The 15,351-nt window shown below is 43.9% G+C and overlaps 4 protein-coding genes across 4 annotated transcripts; 2 read left to right on the top strand and 2 right to left on the bottom strand.

Moving 5' to 3' along the window:
• Positions 1 to 4,833: 4,833 nt before the first annotated feature.
• CCR75_008190 (uncharacterized protein) lies at positions 4,834 to 5,643 on the top strand (the record flags this gene model as incomplete). The annotated part of the gene is made up of 1 exon (XM_067966244.1): positions 4,834 to 5,643. The coding sequence occupies one exon, from the start codon at positions 4,834 to 4,836 to the stop codon at positions 5,641 to 5,643; it is 810 nt and encodes a 269-aa protein (XP_067817430.1).
• Positions 5,644 to 8,012: 2,369 nt separating this feature from the next.
• On the bottom strand, positions 8,013 to 10,174 carry CCR75_008191 (uncharacterized protein; the record flags this gene model as incomplete). The annotated part of the gene is made up of 6 exons (XM_067966245.1): positions 8,013 to 8,415; positions 8,511 to 9,054; positions 9,120 to 9,720; positions 9,780 to 9,849; positions 9,914 to 10,031; positions 10,106 to 10,174. 4 exons carry the CDS (start codon positions 10,172 to 10,174, stop codon positions 9,537 to 9,539), a joined length of 441 nt encoding a protein of 146 aa, XP_067817429.1. The 3' UTR covers positions 8,013 to 8,415; positions 8,511 to 9,054; positions 9,120 to 9,536.
• Positions 8,933 to 9,519, top strand: CCR75_008192 (uncharacterized protein; the record flags this gene model as incomplete). Its single annotated transcript, XM_067966246.1, has 2 exons — positions 8,933 to 9,057; positions 9,123 to 9,519. The coding sequence occupies 2 exons, from the start codon at positions 8,933 to 8,935 to the stop codon at positions 9,517 to 9,519; spliced, it is 522 nt and encodes a 173-aa protein (XP_067817432.1).
• Positions 10,175 to 10,660: 486 nt separating the features above from the next.
• On the bottom strand, positions 10,661 to 11,182 carry CCR75_008193 (uncharacterized protein; the record flags this gene model as incomplete). Its single annotated transcript, XM_067966247.1, has 1 exon — positions 10,661 to 11,182. One exon carries the CDS (start codon positions 11,180 to 11,182, stop codon positions 10,661 to 10,663), a length of 522 nt encoding a protein of 173 aa, XP_067817431.1.
• Positions 11,183 to 15,351: the final 4,169 nt, after the last annotated feature.

Genomic DNA, 15,351 nt, shown 5'->3' on the forward strand with positions numbered 1-15,351 from the left:
ATGGGCGATTGCATCAAGCTTTGCTTGATACCTTCAAACGAACGCTGACAATCAGCGTTCCATAACCATTTCTCGTCTTTTTTCAAGAGACGAGAGAGATGAACTGTCATCTCTGCATAATTGCGAGAGTACTTGTGCAAGTACGCCACTAAACCAAGGAACTTTCTAAGTCCCTTGACATCGACTCGAACTGGCCAGTCGGTAATTGCCTTGATCTTTACAGGATCAGGGCGCACGCCATGCTTACCGACGATGCACCCAAGAAGTGGTATTTCGCTTGCAGCGAATATACACTTCTGGAGATTTGCATACAACTTATGTTTTCGCATAAGTGTAAGAACCTGACGAACGTAAGTTTTATGAACTTACACGTCCATTTTACCGTCCATGGCCCGGCTATGGACGAATACATCGTCGAAATAACTCGGTGCGAATTCCCGCACCGGTCTCAACAGATTTGTAACACATCTGTTGAATGTTGCTGGGGCGTTACGAAGCCCCTATGGCATTACCAGCCGTTTCCAGAGTATCCCACTGGGAGTGCTCACTGCTGTGTACGGGATGTCCCGTTCACGCATAAAAGGATCTGATAAAATCCATCCATCAGATCCATAGACGAAAAGATCGTACACTTTGACATACCATCTACGATTACGTCTTTTCTAAGTTGGCGTTTAAGTTCAGCATTCAGTTCATTGAATGCGTGCACTATCCGCCACCCTCCTGTGGCCTTTCGTACACAGAAGGTCGGAGAGCAATGTGGGAATGTTGACTCCCTCACAAGCCCGCTTTTAATCGATCGATAAATAATATATTGGTCGCAAGTACTTGTTCAAGAGGCAGTGGCCACTGCTTCATGACACAGTACTTTGAATCCGGTTTGAGCTCGATCTCATGTCGAATGCCTTTATCATTAGGCAACTCAAATGGGACTGTTTCAGGGAATACATCCCTGAATTCAATCAATCCTTGTATAAAGGATTTGTCTTAAGTGACTCGCAGGATTGAGTAGTATATTTCTCAATCCGTGTCTTCACACCGAGAACACTTTCGTCCATCGATGAGCTGCTGAGAATCCGTTCGTTCTCTGCAAAAATTACCGCTGACTGAATAACGGTTATATTCGTCTTTTGTGACGATTACGCAGATCGGCTTGATTCTACCCCTATGCAGATCTCTCAAGAACCGCTTGAATTCTCGGGTTGGTAATTGAGTTATCTCCGAATTTAATTTCGGAGGCGCATGCAGATCAAGAGTATAAGAGTCTACTCTTGATCCATCACTAACCAAGACATTCAATGTCTCGGCTTCTTCTTGGGATTTATCCACATGCTTTGAGGGATCAATTCCTCTGGATGCTGAAGTCTAGACTCCTAAGCATTAACTATTTAAGGGAATTTTTCCTCAAGTACGTGGGGACTTATTCCCTCAACGTCTTCCGACTGTGACTGCGCTGTCACCGTCAGGTCCTCTATGGTCGACTCTCTACTCGACCTAGGATCATCGTGTTGTCCATTTTGGACAATCGGTATCTCCCTTGAATGTCGCCCGCTAGCCATTAATGTCTCAATCCACTCGACTTATCCGAGCGGTTGACCTTCGTCGCTGCCTGTGCATTCGCACAGCCGCCGGCAGCTGGCTCCACAGGAAGATTAGTAATTACACTGTGATCTTGTGCAGTCGAACTAACGACCGCTCCACAAGTGAGGCCATCACACTCACTCGTAGTACATCCACACGCTTGTTGACGCTCCATGACGTTCATCAGATGGCCATCTGATGAACAAGTGACAGGCATCTTTACGGATCGATGCTGCTAGCTGATTCTTGGCTCATATTTTCTGAGCCAAGATAAACCCAGGATCACATCAAATTTGTCATCCAAATCTAGTACGATAAATCATCATCGTACTGTAAATATTTTAACGTGTTGTGAGATTTCACTACGCGTTTCATACTGTTATCGATGCCTGTTGCTAGACGCACCGTCATCCTTGTTGGCGGGATGTCGCGCTCACATATTTGAGCCTTCGACCCTCTAGCGACTGACGACGAAGAAATTTATTCGACGATCCACAGTCCACTAAGGCTCTGGGTGACAAATCATTTGTCACTTTTAAGTTGATGAGGGATACTTCATCACCAGGTGCAGAGACACATAATGATTGTGTGTCTAAAGCAACTTTATATCCATCATCTAACATGGCCATGTTAAGAGATAACGGTAATACGCATCACGTTTCGCGTGATAATTACTCCTTTCCAAGTAACATCGTAAGGAGTGCGGTCGAACGAATGAGTTCGACCGTAGGGAACGATGCCATCTTGACCATGCTGTCCGGTTTGGACAGAGATTCCCTCCATACAGCCTTTGCCAAGTTCATACAACATGAACTTGACGAGGCGATGGCGAAGGTGGCCTTGCTTAATCAGCAAGGCTCTCAACAGGCGGAACTGTTGAGGTTACAACAAGTACAGACCCCTGCACCTAAAATGACGCACACGCGTCGTCCCGAAACCTTAAAGATTGACATCTCTAAGTATAGGGGAGTCGAAGAAGGCTTACTTTTTTTGAAGGTTTGTCGAGTTGAACGATGCCATAAAGGCTCGTCACATCGTCGACGAGCAAATGCAAGTTGCATTTGCTCAGTCAAATTTGGCAGGTCATGCCAAAACTTGGGCACTAGGCCTTAAGTTGCGCGACTCGTATATCTTTGGGTCGCTAGAGGCTTATAAAGCCCGGCTCAAACAGACGTTTGAACCGCCTAGGGCTGAATTCAGAGCTCAATCAGAGCTATTTAAACTCAAGCAAGGCAAGCGTGATGTTCACGCTTATGCCCAGCACAAACGACTCTTAGCGAGTTGTACCACAAACAACCCAGTTCATGAGCACACGTTAATTACGGCTTTTATGCAAGGTCTTACAGATTGGCCCGTAAAGACCCACCTGTTCCGCTTGGAACTGTGGTCCTTGGACGGACTACAAAGAGCTACCAGGTGTAACGGGGCACTACTGACTTGTACTGCTTCAGTACAAATACACTTCGCACTGCCTCAGTGAAAGTGGTGCCTCACGTCACTTCACGTACACTAGTACGTGTAGAGGAAGACTCTATTTATAAAACTTGCTTTTAAGGGGGTTAATTAAAAACTGTATTAATATAATTGAGCTCTTCTGTTCCATCTACTTAATACTAACTTAATCATAAACTAATACAAAACATGTAATCAAATCTTATCTGTCTCTCTCTTTGCGCGCGCCCAGCGGTGACTGGACCGCAAAGAAAGTAGATATAATGGTCTATGCCTACTAATGGATAAACTTTTAGAATATTACCATGTTAAGTAATATTTTCCAGGTATTATCTACCTTTTTAAGTAATACATAAATTAACAACCTTAAAGTGTTTATTCCATATAACGATACACCCTGTTACAGGCGGGGTTGATCTAACTTAAATTAAACAATCAATAAACCAATGTCTTTCGCGTCAATATTACCGAATTTATAATGTTGAAACTATCAAGTCAAAATTAATAAAAGGTAATAATTCGTACTTCTTTATTGCTTTCCTCTCATAGGAAATGATAATTATTATTATTCTTACAGAAAATAATATTTATGTAATGGCACATCGGGTCACAGTGAGTTTATCAAATCCTTGGGGTGGATCTGGACATCTGAACATAAAACTACCTTCATCGGAATGACCGCGACATCTCAGCGGAATTTGCGGCTCACCAAAGCGGAAGCTACCATAGCTAGACGTATTATAAAACGGAAGACGCACCTGCGCCCACAGCCGTGCTGAAATTGCATCGGCAACTTTTAAAAACGTTACTATAAATTCTATCGTAGCCGTTACGAAGGACACAACTGCGTTAAATGAGCCGCATAAGCAAATTCCACAAGAATACAGATACGCATTGGCCACTTGATAGAGACTTGCGTCAAGTTCTGAAAATTATGCTTACTTGCGTGCCATTTTGAATTATTGCAAATTTGCTGAAAATGCATAGGTGATATTTAGTGTCAAGCCTTTTTTAACGAATAATCTTAAGTTTCGCATTCAGTATGCAACGACTTTAAAGTCTCGTTAATGCTTCTGGAATTATTGCGGCTGGCTATAACGCCAAAATATCCGCGTCATCAGCCCCTCAATGAATCTCGTGTTCTAATATATGCAGCGCCATGGCAACCCCCAAAGCTTGAAGATGCCAGAAGCTCCACAGTGGATAATGGTAGTACCGTTGTCACCACCAGCACATCGCACTACATATTCAGTGCCAACGCTCTGCCCAAAGACCCATTTTATACCAAGGGTCGTTATCAATACTGGCTCTACGAAGCAGAGACAATGCTTAGTATGAGCAGAAGTGACTGCGAATTGATGACGTAGTGGCACCCCATACAAATTGCAATTGTCAACGCTCGTCAAATTTGTTTAGCTCACGAGAGTAGTGGGTACGTGTGGACCTCACTGTGGCGTCACCAGATAAGTATTCAGGTCTGTGGGTATTGCTTTGTGTAGCCCAGAGTGTTAGTCTCACTCGTGCGCACTCAACAAATATTGCCTCCCCGAGGGTTACACAATCAAACGATTGTGTAACCCTCGGGCGACGCAATTTTGTTGACTTAATTTTTCTCTGTTTGTAATAAAATAAAGTACATGAACCGATGCCAGCATTTTTTTATCCTGAAACGTTCTTTGTTAAGTCATACGAAAAAGCGAGCCATCTGACGATCATTCGTCAATTTACTGCCTACTAACGAGAGGTTTTATCAAGGTCGATAAAATAATTGACAATAATATTATCGAACTACTTTATGAAATGGAAGGCTATTTAATTCGCGTCCCCGTCGAAGCTTGTATCCCAGATCCACGTCCGGTGTGGAGACAGAGAGCCGATGCTAGTGGCCCCGTGCACTCGCGGGTGCTTTACTACATTATCGAGGATGGTTATCTCCGCGGCTACGAATCAACCCCAGGTCATTTGGACGAGCCCGTGGAATCGTTTCAGCTTACCAGCTTTCGCATCGAGGTGAATGTCATGCGCTCGTTAAATCTCATCGAAATCAACACGAAAGCTGTCCAATTGCCGCCGTCGCACCAATGCATAGACGGCACTACCACTTTAAATTCCAGTGAAGACCTCGCAAAGCCGCAAATCGCTGATTTATCACCTGGAAGTGGCAACAGTCATGCTATATATTTTGCACCCAGCACAGAACTAGCCCAATTATGGGCAGTGAAAATTTTAAATTGGAGCCGATTCGTTTTTGGCAATCCCAGTATTCCAGACGACGTTAAACTGGTGCAGTCAAAAGCCAAGATCATTGACGCAATGCAAGTTGTGAGTGCAGCCAATGGCTTTTTGAAACCAATCGTGCTTCATCCAATTGATACGACTTCGGATGAAGCAGTAATAGTCCCGCTTTCCGCTGACGATAGCTGTCATATTCCAGCCCCCGTCACTTCTCCAAGCAAAGTAAACTATATCGCAAATTCTCTGACGCCGACCGAAAGCATCAAATCATCGGTACAAATGGCTGAAGATGAGAGAGTCTCGGAGCAAAACTTATGGTGGCACATCTCGCTTGGACGATCCAAAAGAATTTCGGCCTACTCTTTTAGACATTAGGACACGATTGCTCACCTTTTTAACGTGTAAATGAACGATCCCGTCGATGCCCGCCTCATTAAAGTGGTGGGATACTCGTTGGGAGTGTATACGTACGATATCAAACTCCGCTGTCTGTTGCCGTTTAGCGTCAAATTCTACGTTGTCATCGGTTTTATTATTAAAAGGAATCACTCGATTCGTCGTAATGTGAGCCTTTAAAGACACTTAAAGGTTCCTTCACAATCTGAATTTCAATTTACTCAATTGCTTCTGCGTCTCAAAAATACAGATTCTCTCGTGCTCACACAAAATATACAGCTCGTTTGGGATGTCGCACCTGTATGATTGCGCGAGCTGTAGAGAATCACCTGACGTGCACAGCTAGCGCATCATTTCGCTCAAATTCTTTTTGCGATACTCGAACGCTTTTATTTTTCGGACCTCCTCTGTGCCCAAAAATTTATTGTCAATTTTTACAGTAGCTTTCAATGAAGCCGTCCAGTATTTCATCATAAATATGGACGCAATCTCGCAGTAGATCTTTAAACGCTTTAATCAGTGTCCAGCATCCTTATTCCTTTCTGCTCCTTGTTTATTTTATTAAATTTCAAAAACGACGCTTAATTTTCAACAATGAGGTCATCGAAGGAGTTCGTTCGAATCTAGTGTTCTGTAGATATGACTGAAGCTTATCTCATAAAAATAGATGCTCGAGAAAGGCTGCAAGTTGCAGGAAATATTTGTAGCGATGACGACTATACACTACCTATTTTCAGGTCGAAGGCATTGCACAAATTATGTTTAGATTTGGGCCGAGAGCGTGACGGCAACGTTTCTGAGATTTGCTTATATGCACTAGTCTATTCAAATCAAATTTGATCCTATTCAAGTCGAACTGGACGGTAAGGGATAGTCTTTAAGGCGTGAAAAGGAAATACACATCATAACAGTAGCTCTTTTGACAAATGCGTTTTGTTTTGGATGTATCTAGTACTGAGAAAGCGACAATGTGGCTCGTGTACAACAGCTAATATTGCCATACAAATTATGCGAAGAAAAGTAAAACTACGAGTACAGAAATATCATGTGGGCAAGGTATTTTCGCCAGAGACATGGAATGGCATATCGATGAAAGAACTCGTGCCATAAGTGACAAGAATTCGTCACTGATCCCGTTGTGTTTGCTGCATTCGCATCTCTATGTTGGGAGAATGTTAAGTATGTTGGTCGACGAAGAAATGACGGACAAAAAACTAAAACACTATTTGCTTGCCTACTGCCGCTTTAAATTTCTGGTTATTAAAATTCATCAAGCTCCAAGCGCTATCACATTTTTCCCAAGAAATGCTTATCTCGATATTTTCATATCCGTCACGGAATGTAAGCATTCCCGAATACATCTGGGTTTTCTCGAACAAGATCCCAGACCCACGGTTCGTCCTTCTGAGGATCGTATGTAGTCAGTGGGAAATCATACGGCAAGGGTAATAGCTCCATTGGGCGAATGTCGGATATTGCCGCGTTAAAATGGCTAGCGCTTTTGCTCCCAATCGTCACGAGACGTGGTGCTGAGCCGTCGCTTTGACGTTTTAATAGCGGAGGGAGAAACATGACACCGAGCTCATAAGACCGAATCATAAATTGAGTCTTATTCTTCTGATACGTGCCCCATGCAGCTTTGCTCAAGTTTGAGCTAGTGACAATGGCCCAGTCGAGCTCTCCTGCTTCACTGTCGTCATGGGGATTAAAGCGAGCATATGACTTCATATGCGGCATGGCATTCTGACGATGGAGCTCCGGCGGAGGTCTCCACTTTCGAAGATATTTGTGCAAAAATGGCTTCATATTCTTTAACGGACAAGGAATGGACCGTCCTGATTTCCATCCTTGAAGCGAGTTTCGCTGGTATTATAAAACCACCATCATTAAGAATAAAAAAGAAGCATTGATATCTATTGACACGATCCAGCGGGTTAACTTACAACATCCTCAACTGAAGGCCAAATAAGATGCAAGGTTTGGACTCGCATTCGTGTCGAGGAGATGTTTGATACTCCAGGCAATAGGCTCTCGGCAAACTCTCCAAACAGCCAATTTTCATCAAGTGATCCTAAGCTCGAAAACTGAAAAGAACGACGTGTAAAATCTACTTATCGCTAACGGCTATAGAATAAACGTACTTGGCATATTAATGGGTGGTCTGTAGACGAAATTCTGTAGGATTTCAACAGCCTATAAATCATCAGAACATTGCAGTTTTAGGCACCCTGTTGTTCCTTTAAATGGTACGCACTGCACATACTTCCGAACGCGAAGGTGTCCATATTTCTTCATATCTTTTTTTCATACATTAACACGACCTTCAGGACACAGTCAATCCACCAAAGTCTCTTCCTACCTTTGCCTTTGTGTACCCCCGGAATTGATGGTATTAGAGCAACCCGTGCACTTGTAAAATCAAATTTAAAAAGCTCTTGACAAAATAATTTGACCGGTGCACCAAGTGATGATAAATAATTGATAAGATCGGCTTCGAATTCAGCCACTGGCACATTCGTTATTTCTTCACAGTTTTCTTCGGCAAGTCTTTTCAGCCCAAAGTCTTGATACCACAGTCCTTGCGTCTTGCAATTCCAGTCGTTGGCCAAGAAATTGGCCGTAAAGATTGCGACCCGCACTTTGTCCGAGTAAAGCGCAATTAGCATCTTTGTGTGGTGCGTGCCAAATGGGATAGGCAGTGGAGGGGCAATAGCCGTCACATTGGGATACTCTCGACACTCTTTTGCCATTCTGCCGTCAGAAGTAGCAACCATACCACGTTTAGTCAATAAAAGCCATAAGGTTACGTTTCGTGAGCGGTTACTAGTCGACTAATAGCAGCTTACCCGTGTCGGTCTCGCTCTCCGTGCACTAGTAGCACTGGAACTTGTTTCAGTCGAGGACATTCAGAAAAGAGCCACAACAGATCATACATGTAGTTCGTTAGCAAGCAGCGCGAGAAGTCTCCTTCAAGTAGATCATTAAGCGTCTTGGCATTTACTTGGCAAGTAGATAATGCAATTAATTTTGAGAACAGTATTGAGCTCAAAGCGTTTTACACACGATTGTGAGCGGCTGGAGAAGCTTGAAGTCGAGTCAAATAGAGTCCTCCGTCTGCAGTCCTGGCGTATGCACTTGTCGCGATCTTTTGCCGCTTAAGCTTGCGGGTCGTGTCCGCCATTTTTATAATGCGACAAAATGGGTCGTGAATGCAAAAAAAAAATTGAGTAGAAAACAAGTAGAAAAACTTCAAAAAAAATATTGAAGCATGCAGTCAGGGGCGGGAAACGACGTCGACCGCGCCCTCACCAGCATACGGGCACGGGCTGACCACTTGCGCCATACAATTTCGCGTCTAGAGTACAATTTGGCCTGGAATCCAGCCAGTACATGGTAAAATGTATTTTAACATTTCTGACATTCTAGCCAATGCTCTGACGTGTGCTATCCTTTTCTAGGCCGGAGCTGCTGAGTCAGTACATGGTGATCTCCAAGCAGCTGGAGAATATGAATGAAGAGATCCCGGATTTGGTGCAGCATTTCGCTTGCGTGCCGCGAATGTCGACACCAAATCCCGCAGACATTCCGCTGTTGCTGCGTACACGCGAGGACCCCGAGATGGAAGAAGAGGATCGATTGCTGATGGCTGACAAACCGCGCAGCAAGAACACGGAAGCTTTGCAGAAACTTGTGATGGTGCACAATGAAGCTGTAGAGAGTTTTGAGGAGACGTTTAATGAAATGTCGGACAGTCTGCTTAAGGCCATTCGCGTGAATAAATATGTTGTTAAGTCCAAGCCACAGAGCACACAGACGCAGCAGTTTAAATATATAGAATCCGGCACGTATAAATAGACAATCGAGGCTTTTTATTAGGAATTGTTGAGAGGATCTTGCTTATTGCGTAATGTTGCAACGACGCTTTCAGCGTTAACGTACGATGGCAATACCGATTCGATGAATCGCAATTGATTCCACCACGGTCGAAAGGGCAGACCTAGACAATGCAGGTGCAGGTGCGACACTGATGCAAATGGCGAGCGATGGAAGCCAAATCTGCCATAATTGATCGTTTTAAAAAAATTACATAATCTAGAAGCATTAAAGCCACGTACCGGCAGCTCTCCTTGTCTACGAACCCGTCGGTTATCAAAATATGTTTTCCTATCATTAACATATGCTTCACTGCAGAGGCAGTGTAAAAGTCAAATGGACTCAATGTCTACCGGTGAAATCGCTCTTGACGTACAGAGACTAAAGTGCATTGGCAGGAGGTCGTCTACGAAAGGGATGTGCTCAAGTGGGATCACCAGCACGTGCTTTTTGGCGCGTGGATTGCGGTCCATCATGGCCATGACTTTGGCATCCTGTAGCAGCAACATAGAAACGACCTGTGAATAGAAGAGCTAGAAGTAGATGTAGTGAAAATCCGCTTAATGACCTCGTAGATAATGTCATTCAGTGCACGAAGCTTCTTGCAGCAGAACGTGCAAGACCTGATATTTTTCATTAACCAAAATGGGTCTGTTTCACCATAATTTTTAGATGCCGCATCAGAAGTTGCACATGGTGATTAATACCAATAAAACACGAAAATAGTATTCAAAATGCGAATCAAAGTACTCCGAGCTATACTTCATAGTTAGTTCAGCATGATGTAGCATCTCGAGTCGAATGTTGGGCGGGCGTTTCAATTTGACACGGTCATTACTGGCACAATTTCGAACAGGAAACAGACGTTAGCATGCTTAGAATCGATTCGTACTGCGTTGGTTTTCCTACTACATTGTCTAAGCAATCTAAAAAAAAACTTGGCAACTAAAAAAAAACAATTCAGCGTCGCATGGTCTTCGCATTGCAAGGTATCCGCAATAGATGAGAAAGACGCAGAAACTCAAAGATTATATCCTTTTTGTATTTACGGAAATGCCATTCAAGTAGCGCAGAATACATTCATCCAACTTCCTGATCAAATGAGGTATTGAATATTCTGGCGCTAACTCTTGCTAACGCTAGCCTTCCGCACCACCTTTCTGTCACCTTCCGTAGCTTTAACAGATTGCACAGCCTTAAACTTATTTTTCGTAAGAAGCAGCGACCGACGTTTCATTGCCACTCGACGCATGTGAATCGAATTTTTGGCAGGCCGTGCTCGAACCAGCAGATCTTGACCCATCGGTCTCAAAGATCCAGCTGGAAGCACTCCGGCCAGTGAGATGCCGTGATTCTTAGCTAGACAGAGCTGTAAGTCGCGCGGTTCTAAAGTCGTAGAGCGCCTATGCTTGGTCAACTTGCTTGAAAATTCCACCACGTCCTGCACAAAATCCGACGCCATGTCGAGCAACAATTCCTCCACGGCCGGCTGAAAGCAATACTTGGGGTCAACTGATCGCAGCAGCTCGCCTAGCTGGCGATTGGGTGTAATCGCCTTATTTGCTGTACTTGAGCTCACATATGAGTTAACTGGTGGCGCTATCGGTTCGTAAGCGGCGGGGCTGCAGTTGATAGGCAGCGCCATCGTATCGCTCGACATGTGACAACGTCGGCGCGTGAACCGTATAGACTTGTTGTCACAATTTTATGGTATACATGGACATTCTACCGTAACAAAAATTATACAATTTCAAAAATGCAGAAGTCCGATAGAGACAATAGCAAATATTAAAAAAATGAGTGATTCAACAAGTGCCGACAAATATAGTAAAGTTAATATTCTTAGTATTTTCTAGATTGTGTATTAATACTACAAGGAGTAATATCGATGGTTATGATGCTTGCCTGAATTTATCATAAATAATACATTATAGTCTTTATTAAGAAATTGTAGTCGCAATGTGCGACTTTTTTTTCAATATACAGCTTTTGCTTATACTACTAGTATTAATACAATCAATATCAAAAACCAGCACAATATCCACAACTTAAAGATGATTTTATTGCTATTCTGTGAATATTTATCGTAGTACAATAAACCAACATTTTTGAAGATTTATTAGACTAAGAAATAATTGATCTTATAAATCTAACGCTACTGCAATATTTGTATTTCTTACTTCGCAATATCGCCGCAAAATGGGAGCTAATCTACACAGACAAAGCGACAGTACTAGCGCCAAGAAGCGGGCATGAAGCCCTCGCCACCACCGCAATTTATTATATCGGACGGATATGGTGGATAGAGGCAGGGCAGAGAATCGTTGCAACTTTGCCAAACCGACGAGGAGACAAAATGATAGAATGGTATAGGCTAGCCATGATAATAGAGACAATTAAATTGGAAGAGACGAGGGGCCTGCATTGGCTGAGAGAGGTAATGAGGGTATAGATGCAGCAGCTCACCTTAAGCATACGCAAAAAAACTAACAAGGGTCACTAAAACAGGGCACTACGACTTGTACTGCTTCAGTACAAGTCCACTTCGCACTGCTTCACTTGCGAGTGGTGCCTTACGTTATTTCACGTACACTAGTACGGGCAGAGGAAGACATCTCTTTAAGGCAACTAGCTTAAAGAGGGTTAAATGAAAACCGTATTAATATGACTAAGTATCTCTTCTTTCTATATGTTAACTCTAACTTAATAATGAACTAATACTAAACATGCAACTGAATTTTCATCTTATCTTATCTCTCTCTCTCTTTTGTTTACATCTACAGCTGATTAGTCTGCGATATAAATATATATAATGGTCTATACCTATTAATGGATAAGATATCTGAACATTTCTATATAAAGTAATATCCTCCAAATATTATCTACCTTTTAGACAATACATTAATTCACAACCTTAAGTGTTAATTGCATGCAACGATACACTCCGTTACATCACCCCTCCCTAGAACGACAATCACTCTGACTGTCATTGGATGGAGTGGTCACGATGTGATCACTTAATTTTGAAAACGATGTTGATTCGTCAGAACCATCATTTTAAATTCCATCGCATGAAGAATAAACTCATGCGGGGTGTTGATAGTGCTGCGGTTCGTGCAGCCGCGGGTAACGCACTGTTATATCTTGCGGCAGACGGAACGTCTGCCGTAGTATCTTCCACTTGCCCATTACTAGATGTTGCGAGTGAACGTGGTGATTCACCACGTGAATACGACCCCTCTTAGGAGGTTGACTACGAATGCGAGTCGGACGAAATGGCCGACTCGGGGAGAATAGAACAGTCGCCTGATTGACGTCAGACGGCTGACTATGAGCCTTTGAATGAGAGGGCTTATTCTGAATGACGAGTTAATAGTCTATTTCGATCCGACGATGAGGATGATCACTCATCGCCTGTTCGATCTCCCGTACGGTCACCTGCATGTGTTTTTGTGCGAGGTGATGACGATGGCGTGAGCCATCGTAAGAAAAGTTCTTGTGGTACCCCTGCTTCAGTGGGTACCACTCAGGAGAGTGAAGACAGTAAAGTGTCTGATCTCGCTCCTGACAAGAAACCGTGGCTTTTGCCAGAACGGCTAATCAACAATAGCTTATCTGGAGAAACTACTCCTCACAATAAATATCCTTTATTTATTGCGACAAAGCTACATGGCCTTGATCCCAGCGCGGAGAACTTTCGCGCTGAGGAAATTTTTATCTCGATGATTTTTTAAGCATCGATGGTTTAGTGACAACAAAAAGCGAGATAAAGTCTCGCTTATGCAAGCCTGGAGCTCATTCATTTGCAATGTCAAAGAAAACGGACGCGAAGCCTGGCTTCAAAAATTTAACGCGGATTGCGTTAAGGTTGAGAAACGAAATCCTACCGGTGCAAATTATAAATTGCATCGATTGTCAAGTGAGGCTAAGCTTCCATGCCTCACGTAGGTGATCCCAGTCCGTGTTGTGTTGACAACTCGAAGAGGCTAAAAGGGATGGTCTATTCCCTTTCTTCGCCCTGGAGAAGGGCTCGCATCTCTATTGAGATGCGTGACGCGATTAACGTTTTGCAATTGATCTACATACGCCAGGGGCGCGTGTTTTCCGATGGGTCTTTTGACTTTCGGATGGGTCTCGTCATACTGACGGACGAGGCCCCCAACGTCAGCAACCAGCTGGGAACGAGGCTCCCAGCTGTCATGTGAAGGTGAAAAACCACGCCATCGAACAAGATAACTCGTTCGCTGTCCCTTCACATCACGGTGGTTCTGGATACGTTCCACATGGAAACGTTGACCACCGTGGGAATCCATTAATGGTTTTGGTGGAGAAGGGAAATTAGATCCGAACCGTATGTCGGATCTAATGTCGAGGATCGACAAAATCGATCACTTTCTCCATGATTTGGAGGTGGGACTTGACCACGAGTGCGGCAAGCGTCGCTCGTTGGAGCAGACGGTGCAAGCTCACCATATCGAGCGGTTGGAAGACCGTTCGAAGAGTGCGTACTCCATGTTGGAGTACGAACTGAAATATCATGCTGTTCACGATGAGCTGTCGTCAGCTCATCGTAGTTACCAGGATATTTGGAACCGGCATGAGAAACTTCAGTTCAACATGAGAATCTGGTTCGTGATCACAAGAATCTTTTGGGTATTCTTGAAAAGGGTGGTCAAATCCGTCCTCGGAAGAAGCCACGTACTGATGGTACGGGCGGAGCCGACCAACGTAAAACGAAGGATGCGTTCGCATCCTATGTGGCAATTCTATTGTGTATGCATTGCCTCTGCGATGCAGTACACGGAAAGGACCAATTAACTTGGGTATAGGTTTACTGCTACCCACATTAGTGACTAATCGCTTAGGGTAGAGAGTAGCACTAGATCATTAATATTAAATGAATGAACATTTGCTCTTCCACGTTTGTCTGCATTACGTTTATGTCGGTCCACTGCGTTAGCAATGGAATCCTGAACGAAACGAATAATTGATTCTCGAGTTAGCGGAAACTCTTCTGCTAACTCATTTGTTTTGTCATTTTCAGTACGCTTAGTGCGTACTGCCATGAGATCACTCTCATTCTTGATGTCGTTTTTTTCGACATCGACATCACTCGCGTCGTTGATATTTTTGACGCGTTATGAGCATGAGCCATAATTGGCATTGCTCGTGCGAGTCCCCCCCCCCCCCCTTAAACTAGAGGATCCCTCTAGTTGGGTGGGTATGCGAGGATGGCGTAAGCCATTCACGAAGAACGGTGTATGCGCTGTAGACGGAATTCGACCATCAGTAAAACTCGCTTTAATTCGGATACGATTGCACGCAATCTCGAAGTAATTCATCGAGGACGCGATTTACGCGTTCTGTTGACCATCCGTTTCTGGGTGGTCGGATGTTGACAGAGTCAGCCGTGTTTCGAGAGATTGTAACACGGATTGCCAAAACTCCGCCGTAAACCGTTGATCTCTATCCAAGACCACTTCACGGGGTAACCCGTGGAGTTTGAATACCGTGTCGATAAAGACACGGGCACAGTCCGGAGCTGTGAAGGACTCTGGTTTGCAGCAAGATGTATCATCTTGCTGAAACTGTCTCCAAGAACAAGGATTCCATTGTTTTTGTGATCGACTTCGGGATTCCGAAGCCGAAGTCCATAGAAACGGACTGCCAACATCCTGCCGGAAGTGGTAGATGTTGGAGAGGTGCAAGGGATGAAGAGCTAGGCTTCACCCGTTGACATACCTCGCAAGCACGAATGTACTTGCGCACGAACTGATACTGGCGGGGCCAGTAAAAGTCGCGACTTACTGTGAG

Source organism: Bremia lactucae, linkage group LG3, assembly GCF_004359215.1.
Source record: "Bremia lactucae strain SF5 linkage group LG3, whole genome shotgun sequence".
NCBI lineage: Eukaryota > Oomycota > Peronosporomycetes > Peronosporales > Peronosporaceae > Bremia > Bremia lactucae.